This window comes from Pseudorca crassidens, chromosome 6 (genome assembly GCF_039906515.1).
Source record: "Pseudorca crassidens isolate mPseCra1 chromosome 6, mPseCra1.hap1, whole genome shotgun sequence".
NCBI classification, from domain to species: Eukaryota; Metazoa; Chordata; class Mammalia; order Artiodactyla; family Delphinidae; genus Pseudorca; species Pseudorca crassidens.
In genome coordinates this window covers 4330777-4347747 of record NC_090301.1, presented here as the reverse complement: position 1 = coordinate 4347747, position 16971 = coordinate 4330777, and the positions used below count along the sequence as shown (strand labels likewise).

At 52.1% G+C, this 16971-nt stretch overlaps 1 protein-coding gene across 5 annotated transcripts; it reads left to right on the top strand.

Moving 5' to 3' along the window:
* The first annotated feature begins 2678 nt into the window (after positions 1–2678).
* Positions 2679–15065, top strand: ACKR3 (atypical chemokine receptor 3). Of its 5 annotated transcripts, XM_067740132.1 has the most exons (4): positions 2701–2825; positions 3980–4022; positions 10480–10592; positions 13117–15065. In XM_067740132.1, the coding sequence occupies exon 4, from the start codon at positions 13143–13145 to the stop codon at positions 14229–14231; it is 1089 nt and encodes a 362-aa protein (XP_067596233.1). In that variant the 5' UTR covers positions 2701–2825; positions 3980–4022; positions 10480–10592; positions 13117–13142; the 3' UTR covers positions 14232–15065. The 5 variants fall into 5 exon arrangements, with proteins under 5 accessions (XP_067596230.1, XP_067596233.1, XP_067596232.1 ...); XM_067740131.1 differs by lacking the exon at positions 10480–10592 and having other exon boundaries at positions 3980–4075; XM_067740130.1 differs by lacking the exon at positions 10480–10592 and having other exon boundaries at positions 2702–2825.
* Positions 15066–16971: the final 1906 nt, after the last annotated feature.

Sequence of the window (16971 nt, the reverse complement as noted above, 5' to 3'; positions counted from 1 at the left end):
TCTAGGAATCCGTAACACCTTGTGTGATGCTCTGAGGATGCACGAAACGCCCGCCCTTGGGCAGAGCCAGTCTTCAGCCCTTGGGCTGATGATGCAGGTGAGCTGGGACCACATTTGCAGTTGTCAGAGTCCACGCTCTCTCCAGCCTAACTGTGCTCCCCTGGAGCCCTCAGCCCGCCAGCCACAAGTCTGGCCCTCTAGGATCCCTCTGAAAGTGAGGTGGGGTTTCAAGGCAGGAGGATGATGGTGCCACATCTGCAGGCAAATCAGAGCCCAGAGGTGACAGCCTGCTCTGCGGAGTCTAAAATCCCAGGTGCAGATTATAGACAGAGAAGGATGGGGCGGGGGGCTTGGCTTAAAACCCCTTCACCGCCCCCGCTGCACTATGTAGTCAGGGCGAGCAAAACAGGTCCAGGAGCTATGAATTCTGGGTCAGCCGGGACAGCTCTAGGGACAGCGACCCATTCCCGCCTTCTCAGTTTCCCACTGCGGGGGAACCAAACTCATTCCTCTAAGACTAACCCTCCCTTCCAAATGCAATCCTTCTACCAGCTGGGGCAGACTTCCAAACGTTCCAAGAGACATTTTAGGTCCTGGGGTGATGGAATCTTCCTCCCTTACAGAACATTGGCTTACTTACCCTCTCAATTCCCCCAGGACTGGGTTCTCCGTCAGGGGTGGGGAGACCCAGGCAGAACTCAGACGCTCGAGGGCTGCGGGCCTCGTCCCAGGGGGCACCCATGCACACAGCTCTGCACCCAGACTGTGCCCGCGCGGCTCCTGCACCCCTCGCCGTCCTCCTGGTGCTGCGACAGGCGCCCCAGCTCTGCCACTGGGGAGAGCAGGTCCTACAGCGTCTGAACTGAAGCGTGTTCTTTTTTTTAACACCTACTTTGCGTTTTCCTTCCTCCACTTCAGCAACTGCGTCCTGTCGCGGGATTCTCGGCAAAGCTTGCTTTCTTTTCAACGTAGCGCACTTAATTGAGAGCAGATTCAAACCCATCCTGCGCTTCAGTCTTGCCCCCAAACCTGCCAAAAGAGAATCGCATTAAGGGACAGAGCACGTTCATAGAAATAGAAAGTCAGCCTGGGTGTCAGTGTCACAGAGGAGATCTCTGCTCTGGCCGCCACAGGTACATTTCCATCAGGCTCAGACACAGGGTCACCTGCTGGTAGAAAACAGGACCGAGAAAGTCACGAGGGTTTTCGTACAGTCTCCCCAAATCCTGCGTGCGCGCAGAGCCAGCTGCCTGTGGTCTTGCTTTACAGCAGCTTTCACTGTGGGAGCTCGGAGATGGGGCTTTGGGTGCCCAGGCAACAGGACAGGAAGAAGATCCGTGCCAGTTCTTAAGGACAGCGCCCAGATGGGCAGGGACAGGGTGGGCAGACCCCCGTGAGAGCCCTCGGAGCAGGTGTGCTCTTAGCTCCCATTTTGCAGTGACTTCCACTGTGCTCTGTGAAGTTTCATCTAAACAAAATATTTCTTTTGTTAAGGGCTTTCTGCATACCCAGGCCTTCTGGCCGCGTGAGAGTTTGACCTCCCAATCCTCCAGACGGAGCGTTTGGCTGTCTGCTGGTATTTTTAGTAGAAGTATAAAAAGAACCTCAAAAAGCTTCAGCTGGGGTGAGAGTGGGAACACCGGGTGCCAGCGCGCAGGGAGTTGCGCCACAGAACTAACGCCATGAGAAGCAGAAGCAAAACAAAAGCCACAACCCTGCACATTACTGGGGGGAAAAGCTCAGCGCAGCTTGAAAAGTGAAAGCTTAAGTCATCCTGATCTATGTAAATAGGGCAGTAGAGGTGATTATTATATGGAACACATTTTTAGGTCCAATTCCCCCATGGATGGAACTCCAGCTACCCACGTCTAGATAAGAATGTAGATTTCAATAATAAAAATAAAGAAATATTTGCTAAATTCACCTCCGTAAAGGACATTATCAAAAGACACGTGTGATGCCTCTAATGTGTGCCTGGCACTGGGTGTGCTTCAGAACATCATTTTCATTAGATTTTCAAGGTTTTTGCACCTAAAGTTCTTTACAGATAAAACTATTTAAATAAAATCGACTAAAATCTATTGCAAGGCTCTTTCCCTCACTTTGGTTGTATATGCTGTGGTACGCGTTCATTGCTCCCATACCAAAATTGTTACTTCTGTTTTGGAGGAATTAACAAAGACAACCCAGGCTTAATAAATCAACACCAAAGTTCAGAAGTTCAGAGCAATTTGTCTTGGGAACAAAGTCTTCCCTAGAGCTAAGAGGCATTCAAAGGAATTCTTGGTGTTAATGGGATTATTAAGATATACCTGAGACCAGATAAATATTTGATGATTTTGCAAAGCACTAGGGTTCCTTTGCCTTTTTTTTTTTTCTCTTCTGCTGACACATCTCCCCCCGGGGTCTGGACCTTGTAGCTTCATTAAACTTTGCAAATGAAGGCAGGCTGGGGTTTCCCAAGAGTGTGCTTGTGTGGGAGAGCTTGGCCGGAAATTACAGATCGGGGTTTACAAGAGGGGTGTGTGTGCGCGGGTGCAAGTGTGTGCGTGCATGCAAGCGTGTGTGTGTGTGTGTGTGTGTGTGTGTGTGTGTGTGTGTGTGTGCGCGCGCGCGCGCGCAGAGAGGGGGTGGCTGGAGGAGGGAGGGAGGAGATGCGGGTTACAAAGCTGCCATCTAGAGGCCGCCTCCCTGCAGTGTATATAACGCAAATCTGCAGCCCGAGAGCTCACACTTCCTGCAAAGTGCTCAACCCTAAGGCAGTGAGCGCAGGAGCTGGGAAGGCGAGCCCTGAGCCCTAAGCCGGAGCGGAGTCCAGCCGGGAGGTAAGGAAACTGTGCTGGGTCGGCAGCCTTGCTTAGAAAGGAAGGGAGGATGGCGGGCAGGGGCTCTGCTCTTAAGCTAATGGTCTTTTCCAGAGCTCTTCTTTCTTATAAGCTGTGATGGGTGTTGGAGAGTCTGCAGGTCTGGTTTCTGAAAGCACAGGCTGCGTGTTGCAGGGCTGCATTGCAGAGTGTGGTTGTTAACTGGGGGCTTCACCTTGGCTGCAGAAAGTAAAAAAGGGCAGTTTTCTGAAGTGGAAGGCACTCTGTGTGTGTGTGTGTGTGTTCGTTGGATTGAGGAATCTGGGGTTTATTTGCAAGCAGAGAACTTCACAAGAAGGCAGACTGTCCATTCAGCTTGCTCAGGGTTGGCATTGGGATCAGCTTGGCACCGCTGCCTACCTGTTTTGCTTCTGGTATATCCACTGGGAAATAGAATTGGCAGTGAATGTGTAATTCCAGAAAGATGTACCATTTATGAAGAGGCATCCTTGAGCGAAGAAGAAAACTGGGCTGAGAATCTCTTTGGGTCCAGAGTGGTCTGAATTCACTGCTTTGGAGGATTACCAGGGCCTGTAAGTCCGGAAGCTGTAAGGGTGAATGTTAACTACAGCTCGGTGGTCTTGTCTCTTGACTGCATCCCTCCTGATCTAATTTGAGTATCTATTGTTCGCTCAGAAGGTGTTAAATCCAACTTCAGCTGGAAAAAAAAAGACACACACACAAGTGTAGGATTTTGCAATTTAATTATACTCCTAAAGTAAAACATGAATTTTGTTAGCCTGCATAAAGGTTTGAGGGGTGACGGAAAGTAAAAACTTTGCAGTGAGGTCAGGGTTGGGTGGTTAGCCAAGACTTGTAAGTTCCAGGGAGAATGAGAAGTTGTAAAAGTCAGACTGGCTGTCTCCTTTTTTCTTTCTTTTTCTTTCTTTCTTTCTTTCTTTCTTTTTCTTTCTTTCTTTCTTTCTTTCTTTCTTTCTTTCTTTCTTTCTTTCTTTCTTTCTTTCTTTTCTTTTCTTTCTTTCTTTTCTTCCTTCCTTCCTTTCTTCCTTTCTCTCTCTCTCTTCCTTCCTTCAGTCTGTCCTTCCTTCTTTCTTCTTTCCTTCCTTCTTTTCTCTCAATTCACTTGCTCACACCAGGATAATTACGTTTTCCAGATGTAGAAGAGGCCTCCCTGAAATGGTTTACAGCCCTTTGAAGGTATTTGATGCCCTGACATCCCCTGAAACTTCATTCTGCAAAATCTTAATGTGGTAACTTTTTCTTTTCTTTTTAAATGCGCCGATGCTGCCTTTGTGTCCCTTTATTTATTCCAGGAAAATGCAGAGATCAAATAGGCTTGCCTAGAAAGGAAAGTGGAGGCTGCTGGTGTCTGTGCTTAACTTCCCATAGATTTTAAATGGATAAACTGCTTGCCCTTCTTTCATCAGCCCTTGAGTTTCCCCAGATGCAGAGTCTTTTTCTGAAGCGGAGTTGCACATGGGAGCTCTAGCTTGGAAACAATTTGCTCTTTTTTCCCCAGTCTCTGCAATAAACACTCCAGTGTGCACACAACTGCGGAGCCTGATGCCACAGCCTCCTGGAAACCGGGGTGGGGGAGGAGGGCTGCACGGGATTAGAGTGGAAAAGCAAAAGAAAATTGAGAAATGCCTGTATTTTGCCGCCCATCTGAGTTTTTTAAAGGGGTGTGCATTGCAATCGTAGTTTTAAAAAAAGTTCCAGAGAGTACAGTCCGGGCAGCGTGACGATGCTTCACTGAGTCAGGACTTCGGAGGTGAGGTTATCCCATATTAACAGCAAGTCTTGAGAGACTGGAGAAGGTATTATGTTTTCTAATCAGGTCCAGAACAGGCAAAGTATAGGCTTTCTGGATGGAAAAAAAAAACAAAAACCCAAACAAAAAAACCTACTTAATCAGGAACAGTGGCTTTTTGTGTGATCACTCCAGGCAGAGAGGCTCCCGTTTTCCAGGAGACACAAGGGAAGTTGGTCACTCAAACCTGAGACTGAAAGAGAGTCATTCTGTGAGCCCCAAGAGTAACTCAGGACTTGAGATGGTCCTCAGTGATTTTGCAGAACACGAATGAAATTGGGGGCTAGAAAGTATTTGTCCTTTTCGTACAGGCAACCAAGGAGCTTGGTTTTACTCAGGAGCAAAAACAGTATTAGAAGGGCTTCCAATCGAACTGCATGTGTGTAGGTGGACATCTGTGTGTCGTGTCAAGTGTTTTTAAACTCCAGGAAATTGTAGCTCTGGGACACATATGTCTTATTAAAGTAAAAGCAAGCAAGCAGAAAGAAAAGAAAGAAAGGAAAAAAGGGAGAGTCCTCTGATTTTGAATCCTTAATGGTTTTCTGCAGGGAATCTTTGATACTTTGGTTACATAAGAATCTACTAGCTTAGAATTGGAAAAAAACAAACGTTGCTTGGTTCTTCAAGTGATGAGAGAATTACATATTTTTATAGTGAAAATTTTGCTGAGCCCCAAGTAGGTTTGGAAGCTGACCCCTTCTTTTTTTGTTCCAAGCATTTAAAGGTGGAGGGGCTGAGACCACCTCAGGTGGCCTTGGACCACTCTAGGTCAAGGGACAGATAAAGGTGCAGGGGGCCGCATGGGGACCGCATGGTGAGGGCCCTGCCAGCCTGGTGGCTAGCATCTTCCAGTTCTCTTACTGTAACAGAAATCTTGGTCGGGTCTTCGCTTAAATTTTGTCTAAGATTGCGTCCTGTTCTCCTGGGAACCCCGTTGTGTGTAGCCGGAGGTGAGTGGCTGTCCTGGGCTGGCTGACCTCCCACTACCTCATCCTGATACTAAGCTGGGTGGGAATCAGGGCTCTGGTTACACCCATCAGACGGCAGCCTTTGTGCCGTGGGAATCTCTGGATCTGCCCTTCTGGGTCCGGCACTGCTTCCCTGTTGGGCTGCTAAGCACAATAGAGCAGATCAGGTTTCTGGATGTGGGGTTCGTTTTATCTCCCCCAATACTTACAGTGGACAAGGCTGCCCTGTGTGTCCGTGTGTAGTGTGTCTGAGGACTCTGGAAATAGGCGGCCCATATCTGAATTAGGGCTTGGATTTTTCTTTCTCTCTCTCTCTCTCTATTATTGTTTTAAGTGTTCGAGTGATTCAGAGCAATTCTTGACTTGTGTAAAGTAAGCAGTCAGGACAGCATTGTTCTGTCTGCGCGACACGGGGTGGGGGACACGCCGCCCCCATTCTGCTCTCAGCCCCAGCAGGTGGCCTCCCAGGCTTGGGCTGAAGCTTTCCTGGACTTTCCCGTAGATCTAATGCAGGATTGGTAAGAAGTGAAACAAACGCCAATGACGTGCGGTTTCCTAATGACCTTTACAGATGATGCGGGCCCTCTTTACGCAGACTGCACTGGGCTGAGTAGTAGAAGGGGCAGGGCTTTCACAGGAGACCAGAGGCTGAGTGCCACTGGAGAGTCCCTTGGGAGTGGGGAGAGTGACGAGAGCTGGTACGAGCCGCACCCCTGAGATTGTTGGTCCTGCTGCCTGTCTGACCTCAGTTTCCAGGTGCCCAGCAGCTAGATTAGCCGAGCTGGGTCATCCTGTTGGGACAACACTGAGCTGCTCCGTGAAATTCCACCCTGGGAGGACACAAGTCCCAATTGCAGAAGACCAGTTAACAAGACCACCTGCAGGCAGAGGTCCTGGAGGGCCCAGAGGGCCCCTTGGCGTCCGAGCTGGTGCCCTGGGCGGCCTGGCCTGTGTTCGCCTCTCTGCACGGCATCCTGGCGTTTGCCTCCAGTCTGACCTGCACCCAGCCTCCAGTGCAAGCCTTCTCCGTGGTTTGTGTCACCTCTTTCCTCCTTTTCTGCCCCAAAGCCAGTCCCTTGCTCAAGGCCTTGGTGGCTCCTGCGTGGACAGGCCCCGCCTGACTGTTTCAGCCAGACTCAGTGACCCTCCTCATGGCATATCACTGAGCATCCCACCATCCCCTCTCTCCTTGGGGGTCCGGCACCGCCCTCCTGCCTTCCTGAACCTCTCGGTTACTTGGCGAGTTCCTGGGGGCAGACGGGTGTGATTGGTTCCAGTTTGTTATGCCCCAGAGCAGTGCCCCTCACAGAAGGGGCTCCACAAACATCTGGGGACATAGAAACCGGTGATGTTTATCTTAGCTCTGTGAGGATTTCAGAAAAGTCCCTTCTGGGCCTCCACTTCCACTGATAACCTCAGATTTCTGGTCTTGGGGGAGGTCGATTCATGGTCGATTCATTGACTATGAATTCATTGAACACCTGCTTTGTCCAGGTGCCATTGCTGGCTGCTCTGTACACAGAGAGTAAGACGTCGTGGGGTGGGAGCTTGAGGATGAGGGGAAACACACCAATAGCCCAGTGACACGGACTGGAGATGCGCGGCCGGGCTGGGAGAAGGCGGGAGAAACAGAGGGGATATCTGGGATGGAATTTATTTGGGGAGCGAGGGGCTCAGGGGTTGGTCGGGAAGGGTCTTCCGGGATTGTGATCGGAAATTGCAAACATACTGAAGGCATTTTTGGGGAACACCGGCCAGACACCTGAACACGTGGCAGTCTGTGTCCTGGAGGGGAGTGACTTTTGGCCAGTGAAAGGACATATTCCTTGCAGGCCAAACTGCCACCCCATGGGGACCCTGAACTTGGAGATTCTCATTCTGGCTTTGCCCCCAGCTGGCCTGGTGAGCGCAGGGCAACCATTTGGAAGCAGCTGAATGTGTCAGGCCGCTTGAAGTGGTTGCCAAGGATACTCGATTGATGAATAATAAGCCTGAGAAATGAGTGGTGCATCTCCCTTCCACCATTTGGGGATGCGAGTGGCAGATGAGTTCCTTTACAGACCCCAGGCCGGTGCGGGAGGCGGGATGGACGGATGCTGGCCCTCCATCCTCAGGCCGTAGGAAAATCCACTTCCTGTCCTGGCAGAAGTGCGACGCTCTCCAGAAGCAGGTGTTGGGCATGGAATCTGTGGGAAGTGATCCCTGGAGGGGGGTTCGGTGAGATAAAGCAGTACGTGTTGGGGAAAAGGGAATGAAAAGTGATGATTACTCCTTTGTTCTCAGTGGGATCTCCCTGGTCTAGAAAAAAATGGGCCGTGAACCTTTACTGTTCTGGGAAACATTCCTCCCTCTATTCACATTTACAGAATTCTTGATAGCAAGTTTCAAATCATACGGAAGCGTATAGAGTAGAAACTACAGTTCCCCCTTTGTCCCCTCATCCCACACTCCCAACCCAAAGTTATACTTACTGCAGATCTTTTTCCCATTCCTTTACACCCATATATTTATCTATAAAAATACACATAATTTTGGGGTTTTTTTTAACATACATGAGATTACGGTATATGTATAAGTGTAACTTTCCACGTTTGTAAAAGGAGGTTTCCTATTTCTTTGTACAGCTGCATTATACTCCAGAAAGTGGTTTGCTGTCCTCCATGGGTAGACATTTATGTTGTCCCTAGTTTTTTGCTGGTTTATAAATAGTGCTTCAGTAAACATTTTTGCATGTACATTTGGGGACCTGGGAATATATATTTTGAGAGGAGAACTTGTAAAATTAAACAATGGTGTGAACAAACAATGGTAAGAATCTTCTATTCCAAGCCCCGTTTTTTTCCTTCCATCAGGAATCTTTATGCAGATGTTATGACCTGTGTCAGAAGTGGTCTCTCATTCTCCTGTCCACCCCAGCGGGGGGCCTGGCCCACAGGGAGGCAGGCAGTGGGCAGGTGGGACTAACACCCAGAAGTCCCTCCTCAGCTCTGGCCCAAGCTGACAGGAACAGAACTGCTGGTTTATTCCAGCAGAGGGGGTCAGGTCCCAGTGGACGAGGGCATCTGCTCCAGGCCCTGGGGTCCGCAGCCCAGCCACACGGCTGGGAGGTGTCACTGTGTATACGAGAGTGTCGGGCCCGCAGGTCCTTCCTGGTTGGCACAGGCAGTGGGGCCTCCACAGTGGATGGGGTGATCCCCACTCCTGCTTTTCCTGGAGATGAGACTGGTGCAGGATCTCAGGGGGTTTGAGTGGCCCCAGGGGCTCGGTGGAAAGCCTCCCTCACCCCCTCCTCCCTCAGGTTTGGCCAGGTCTTGGGGAACCAGGGGCCTGGGTCGATATTTCGTGGTTGCTGTGTCATGTGTTTGTTTGGGTCAGGAGCTCTGAGAGCATCACTTGTTAAAACCTAAGCCAGTGACTTAGGAAGATTCTTGTCTTCAGTGGGGCAGTGAGAGGCGCACACCGTTAGCCCCAGACCTCTGGGACACACGCTCAGACAACCACGGACCACATGTGACGTAACATGGCAGATTGTCTTATATCATAATAGTCTCTTTTCTGGAAAGAGCCCTTGTTTGTTTCCAGAGCAGAATGCATGTAAAATAACAAATGACCGAAGCTACGCTATCGTCTGGCGTTCCTTCTTTTTTTCCCCCTTCAGCTTCCCGCTTAAATCGGGGAAGGACTGGATTACTGCACTGCCTGTTTAACCTCCTCTGTTGGTGCTTCTCTTCCTTCTCTGGACCACTGGAGCCTCGGCCGTGGGGTCGGGGTGGGTGGGTTCCCCAGCAGGAGGCTGGTGGTCAAGGCATGGGCCTCTGGCCTCATCTCCTGGGCTGATGGGTGATCAGTGATAGGTGATCGGTGATTGATGATTGATCAGTGGGGCCAACTGGCTTTCTTTTTTTTTTTTTTGCGGTACGCATGCCTCTCACTGCTGTGGCCTCTGCCGTTGCGGAGCACAGGCTCCAGACGCGCAGGCTCAGCGGCCATGGCTCACGGGCCCAGCCGCTCCGCGGCATGTGGGATCTTCCCGGACCGGGGCACGAACCCGCGTCCCCTGCATCGGCAGGCGGACTCTCAACGACTGCGCCACCAGGGAAGCCCGGCCAATTGGCTTTCAAGCTCCAGCAAGGAGCCCCCCAGCCTCTGCTCTCCCCTCAGCCCTTTCTGGAAGATTCCCTCATGCTGTCCAGGAGCGAGGGAAAAGGACGGCTGCAGGGAGTGACGTGCCCGGTTCACGAGTAACATTTTGGGCTCAGAGGACCAGTGATCACTAAATCAGGTTTTCATCACCCAGAGAGCAGAAACCAAAGGACCGATTCAGGGTCCCTGAGCCCTTTCCCACTGCGGCTCCAGCTCAGGGAACACCGAGGGCTGGCCCAGCCCCAGTGGTGTGAGTGCGGACGGTCTGTTGTGTGGGAGAAGTGGGGTCTTAGAGGGACACAGACGCCTGGCATTTCCCCGAGGTCCCCTGCGTGCGTGCGTCCCTCTGTCCACACTGAGCAGTGCCCCGCCACCTGGACCCTGCAGGGCACAAGAGTGTCCCAGCGAGCGGAATGACTCCTTGGGTTGAAGACAGAGGTGAGGACACGGCAGCCGAGTCAGGCCAGCACAGGCTGGGGGTCCTTCCTTTTCCTCCAGCCCCTGTGAATGACCCACATTCCAGGGTTTCTGGCTGTGTCCGCCGAGGCCTGCTAGGGCTGTGCCAGTGCGGGCAGACGAAGGAGCCCCAGCCAGGGGCCAGCCCACCGTTGTGGGGCTGTGGCTCGTCCTCTAGCTGAGCTTCTCTGCTCTGCAGGGGCTCGGGGCAGATGAGGTCACGGGGTGCAAGCACTTTATAAAACTAAGCCATGCTGCAAATGTGTTTCGTTTTAAGGAAACGGGGGAGAAGCGTCAGCACGCTAGAGCCAGGCAGGCGAGGAAAGCGCAAATCCCTTGTTGCCCTCATCTGGGGTCAGGGCTGCCGCGGGCGCAGTCAGCTCCAGGCAGGTGAGCAGCCCGGGCAGCGAGAGGGGGCAGTAGTACCTTGAAGGCTTGGTCTGGGGGTGGCTGCCCACGCTGAGGCCCATCCGGTGGGTCGGGGGCCTGGCTTCGCAGAGGCGTCCTCTGTGTGTCCATGTCCTCTTGGGGTCCTGGAGCTGCCTCTTAGGACAGGGCATTCCAGAGTCTCTTAACGTGAGCAGTTTATTTGTCCTAACTTGACCCGGCTGACTCTGCGTGGGCGCGCTACGGGTCAGGTCTTGCGACAAGCTGGTGGTCCCAGGGCCCGAGGGTCCTCCTGGTGGGGTGACTGAGGACCACCAGGCTTCCCGGTTGCAGGGACCGCGGTTCCAGCCACCTCCTGGGAGGTCCAGCCATCTCCGTCAGCGGCAGGGGACACTGAGGTGTGGTCAGGTCACCTGGAGGGGAACCAGAGGCCGCTTACAACCCACAGAGGAGAAGGGACAGGAGCCTGAGGGCTGTCTCCCTAAACGGGATTCAAGAGCAGGTCCTCTGCCGTGAGTTTGGAGGCAGCCCTGGGAGGCAGCAGACGGTCTCACTTCTTGGGATTCTGTTCACGAAGCCTGGAGGTGAGAGCATCAAACCGCGCTCTCTGCGTGGCTCCTGCGTCTCCCTCCAGGGCAGGACGTTTCCCAGCAGCTGGGAAGAGTCAGTTTTGAACGTGGAGCAAAAGCTAAGTGAGCCTGTGCTTTCTAATAGGTAAAGAGAGGGGGAGGGGCGGGCATGGAGTTTTGAGTGTCTGCTTGTGTTAGGTTCTGTCTCAGGCCCGTGAATTCTTAAGCAGCTCCGTGAGATGTGTGCTGGTGTCCTGAGAAAGCAGCGGCACACGACAGGTTAGCTCGTCTCAAATTAAACACTAATGAGTGAGGAACCTGAAGCCCTATCCAGGAAGGTCTGATCGCCAGATGGGTGCTTTCCCAGCTGGGCCTCTGCAGACCCTTAGCCCGGTCACCTGGGCACTGACCCAGGGACCATAGTCCTCATCCTCTGGGAGCTCTTACATGTGGCCTGGAGTCCACTTTATTTTTTTAAAAAAATAATTAATTAATTTATTTTTGGCTGTGTTGGGTCTTCGTTGCTGCATGTGGGCTTTCTCTAGTTGCGGCGAGCGGGGGCTACTCTTCGTTGCCGTGCGCGGGCTTCTCACTGCGGTGGCTTCTCTTGTTGCGGAGCACAAGCTCTAGGCTCGCGGACTTCAGTAGTTGCAGCACGTGATCTCAGTAGCTGTGGCTCGTGGGCTCTAGAGCGCAGCCTCCGTAGTTGTGGCGCATGGGCTTAGTTGCTCTGCGGCATGTGGGATCTTCCCGGACCAGGGCTCGAACCCATGTCCCCTGCATTGGCAGGTGGATTCGTAACCCACTGTGCCACCAGGGAAGTCCTGGAGTCCACTTTAAGCGAACTTGGCAAATAAGCTTGGCCCGTGGTCGGTCATTACGTGCAACAGGTGAAAAGGAAGCACAAACTCCTTACCCCAGGTGATAACTCCGGTCAGGGCGCCCTCAGGTTGAATAGCTCCATTTTACATCTTCCTTCCCGTAGTCATGCAGTGAGGCTGCCATCCCACGGCAGGTGGTGGAGGGGTTTCAGGGCCCTTGGGTGGACCAGTCAGCAGAAGACAGCCCTGGGCAGCTCTCGAAGCTGGTGTTTGTGGGGGAATCATTTCCAGGCATAGTGGAGCCTCGGGCCTGGGTTCTCCATGGGTGTTAAAATGGTGACAGTTGAGAGTGTTGACCTCATGCCGGGTCAGCAGGGAAGACGAGAAAAGTCAGCCCCTCCAGAGATGCAGCAGGTGGTGGTTTTTGTGCTTTGGGTCTTGACACCAGTTACTCTTGAAGCAGCTGGACAAATAGAAGATGGAAAACTAGGCAATGGCCCACACTTTGAGACAGCTGGTTGGTTGCGCTGAGTTGTGAACCACATGGCAAAGTCAGAGGCTGCAGGTTTGGGGTGCAGGGAAGCTGCAGGGCGTGCCACACGCTGCCCGCATCTCCAGGGGCCTCCTGACTGCAAACCGCAGTGGACCTGAGACAGGCGAGCAGGACACTTGTAATACACCAGTGCCAGGAACAGACCCACCCCGCCGCTCTTGGGGACATAGGCGAGATGGCTCTGCCCTCCCCAGCAGAGAATGAGCGGGCCCTCGGCACTACTGGGCCTGAGACTCAGGGCCTGATGTCCCTCTGGCCTCTGGACTGTGTCAGTCTCACACCCTGGGCACAGCCAGGCTGACGATGTCTTGAGAACACAACCCTGCAAAGACAGAGAAAGCAAACATTGTTTCTCTCTTTGAGAGAGATGGATTTAGATCCACAGGGATTTAGAATCTGGGTGTGTTTTCTTCTGCAGATTCTGTTGTGTTTGGTTTCTTTTCTCCTTTCTTCGCAAAGATACTAGGGAGCTACAGGGAAACCGCTGAGCGCACAGGGGCACTGGGAAAGCGTTTTACAGATCTGGAGTGTTTGCTAATGGAGCCGTTCTGGTCTTCCATCCTTTCGTTTGCCTTTGCACGTAGGCCGTTTGATCGCTGCCCGTGACACCATGGATCTGCACGTCTTCGACTACTCGGAGCCGGGGAACTTCTCCGACATCAGCTGGCCGTGCAACAGCAGTGACTGCATCGTCGTGGACACTGTGCAGTGCGCCAACATGCCCAACAAGAACGTCCTGCTGTACACGCTCTCCTTCATCTACATCTTCATCTTCGTGATTGGCATGATCGCCAACTCCGTGGTGGTCTGGGTGAACATCCAGGCCAAGACCACGGGCTACGACACGCACTGCTACATCTTGAACCTGGCCATCGCCGACCTGTGGGTGGTGGTCACCATCCCGGTCTGGGTGGTCAGCCTCGTGCAGCATAACCAGTGGCCCATGGGTGAGCTCACGTGCAAGGTCACTCACCTCATCTTCTCCATCAACCTCTTTGGCAGCATCTTCTTCCTTACGTGCATGAGCGTGGACCGCTACCTCTCTGTCGCCTACTTCACCAACACCTCCAGCCGCAAGAAGAAGATGGCGCGTCGTGCCGTGTGTGTCCTGGCGTGGCTCCTGGCCTTCTGCGTGTCCCTGCCCGACACCTACTACCTGAAGACTGTCACGTCCGCTTCGAACAATGAGACCTACTGCCGGTCGTTTTACCCCGAGCACAGCGTCAAGGAGTGGCTGATCAGCATGGAGCTGATCTCCGTGGTCCTGGGCTTTGCCCTCCCTTTCTCCATCATTGCCGTCTTCTACTTCCTGCTCGCCCGAGCCATCTCCTCCTCCAGCGACCAGGAAAAGCACAGCAGCCGGAAGATCATCTTCTCCTACGTGGTGGTCTTCCTCGTGTGCTGGCTCCCCTACCACGTCGTGGTACTGCTGGACATCTTCTCCATCCTCCACTACATCCCCTTCACCTGCCAGCTGGAGAACTTCCTCTTCACGGCTCTGCACGTCACGCAGTGCCTGTCCCTGGTGCATTGCTGCGTCAACCCCGTGCTCTACAGCTTCATCAACCGCAACTACAGGTACGAGCTGATGAAAGCCTTCATCTTCAAGTACTCGGCCAAAACGGGTCTCACCAAGCTCATCGATGCCTCCCGAGTGTCGGAGACCGAGTACTCGGCTTTGGAGCAAAACACCAAGTGACGCGCTCTGCACGGCCTCCGGGATGGGTGCTTGCTCCCAGCAGGGCACTGGGCTGCGTCATTTTCCACAGTAAAGCAAAGTGGCTTCAGGCTTGATGCCGCGGTTGCGTGAAAAGGGGAACGTGCGTCCCTGTGGCTCCTTTCTCTCTCTCTCTCTCGTGCCAATGCGGCTGTCTGTCACCTGGCCGTGTGTCCCGACGGAGTGGCACCCACCGTGCGGGGCTGTGCCGAGCAGTCCCCGCTGCTTGTCACACCAGCTGCAGGACAGCCTTGCCTGCACTTCTGTAAAATAGGACTTTTCTGTGCTCCCCGAAGGTTTTATATGGTGGTTTGTATTTAAATCTTAAGACTTTATTTTTCTCACCCTTGATGTACCTTCTAAATGTATTTGAAAGTTTAAATATATTTTAAATATTGTATGGGAGGTATAATGCTGACATATATTCAGTGTTGTAGTTTCGACATTAGTTTGACTTCCGTTTTGACTAAGGATGACATTAATTGTTAGCTGTTTTGAAAGTATATATATATATATACATACACACACACGCATACATATAAATATATATATAAATACATGCCGGTTTTGGCTGAAATGTTTTATTTACGATAGTTTTCTATCTGTGTGGTATTTTGACCCGGTCTGGGATATGGAACGAAAACTGCTCTGTAATGCAGTTTGTGACATGAATATTATTGTGAAGTTACACTGAAAATAAAGAAAGCAACACTATTCCAGTCTGTAACACGGCGCACGAAACAAACCTTGTATTTCAGAGAGTTCTTTCCATTTGTAAGTTATTTTTTTTTAATAAAGATTTTTTTTTCCTAAAAAGGCGTTCGGGTCTAAGTTTTCAAAGCATGTTTGGCATTAGGTGGCATGTTTGACGATAATACAAATATTTACAGCATAGATGATCAACCGAATAAATGTGTTTAAAGAAAAGAGTACTACCGTAAAGGCAAAGCCCAAGAGATTAACTTGGATGAAATGATATAAAAGGAGAAAAATTTGAGTGTGAGTGTTTTTTTTTTTTTTTAAATTCATGGCCTGGGGCTTCCCTGGTGGCGCAGTGGTTGAGAGTCCGCCTGCCGATGCAGGGGACGCGGGTTCGTGCCCTGGTCCGGGAAGATCCCACATGCCGCGGAGCGGCTGGGCCCGTGAGCCATGGCCGCTGAGCCTGCGCGTCCGGAGCCTGTGCTCCGCAACGGGAGAGGCCACAGCAGTGAGAGGCCCGTGTACCGCAAAAAAAAAAAAAAAAAATTCATGCCCTGTGTTTGAGGGAGGGAAGATGGTTGGTAGGTGCCCCTGTCAGCACAAAGTTGGTGCAGAAATGTCCCCACCTGCTGTGTCTGCCCAAAGGGTTTGGGCCCCAGAACCGATCCTCATATATGCCCCGTGTTCCCCCAGGCCATACGACATGGGCCTTGAACCTTCCCTGCCGAGGTTCTGTGGTTTAAGTTCTCTCTCTTTCTCTGGTCAAGACAGACTCTTCATTTACCAGTTAACCCATCCATGACGCTCTTCTTCCAGCCTTGCAGTGAGTAAATTCCTGGCCTGTGCATCACCAAGTAAACCCACTTTACTAGTAGTTAGAAAGCGCGTTCTCAGAATGGCCGCTTCTGCTGGGCCCTCACCAGCTCTACCTGGGCCACAGGAGCAGCGGGGGCTTCAGTAGCTGAGCCTCGGCAGGAGCTCAGAGAAGGACTTGATGCCCCAACGCTGCCATGACCAGCTCCACCTCTGATGGGACCGATGAGCATAGGGAGCTATTTGCCAACATAAAGGTCAACCCGGACCAGGATCCAAGTCTCACCTGTGAATTTGGGGGCTGCTATCCTATAGGAAAGCACCTTGTGCATTTCAGCTCCCCTGCCGGCCCACGGTGGATAGCCTCCTGCAGCCCCCAGGCCTCAGATCCAACCTCCTGCAGGAAGGGTCCCCCTTCTCAGAGGGCTTTATGCCTGAGAGTTTTGAAACCTGGGTTATAACTTACTTTAACTATCTACTTGATACACACATATGTTCTCAGGTCCATATATGCCTTGCCTTGTTCCAAATAGGATTCAGGTCAGATAATAATAATGTGGGTAGTGGGATAACGGCATAACCATAGGCGAGACACCAAGATCAAGGAGAAATAAGAGCAGCATGGCAAAGTGAAATCAGAGAAAATTATGACCCAAATGCAGGTTCCTGAGAATAGAAAAGGGTTGCAGTTTTGCTCTGTGCTTTCTGGTGGCCTAAATTCAGACAGAAACATACTTAGCACGTAGCCAGTGTGAAGTGGGGTGCTGATTGCACCCCAAGCTCAGCTCTACCATAGGCGTATCAGAAACAATTCAACTGAATTTCTCTTTTGAGGCCCCATCTTGGGTCAGTTCAGAGATGCCCAACTCCCCCACCCCTGTCGGCATCTGCTGAGATGTCCTCTTGCCTGCTTGGTCCTCATGCAGGGCTCCTTCTGACAGCCCTGTTCAAGGGTCTCTTTCTGCCGTCCCATACCTCTCTGGACCACGGCGTACTCGGGTACTCGGGGGGATGCCCCTGGCTCTTTTCTGCATTTCTGCCTTCTCTGAAGCCCAGGAGAATCACCAGCTGCTTCCTCCTGCGCTGAGGTGCAGAGGGAGGGAGGCTGAACTGAATCTAGACGTATCGTGTGGAGTTTTCGTCTCCCCGCAGGGCTCAGCACACAGTGTCGCGGACCCTACAGGTCTCCGGGATGCAGGCTCCATCTGTG

Coding starts and splice junctions, on each gene's coding strand:
- ACKR3 (XM_067740129.1), top strand. CDS start 13,143: ATGGATCTGCACGTCTTCGACTACTCGGAGCCGGGGAACTTCTCCGAC.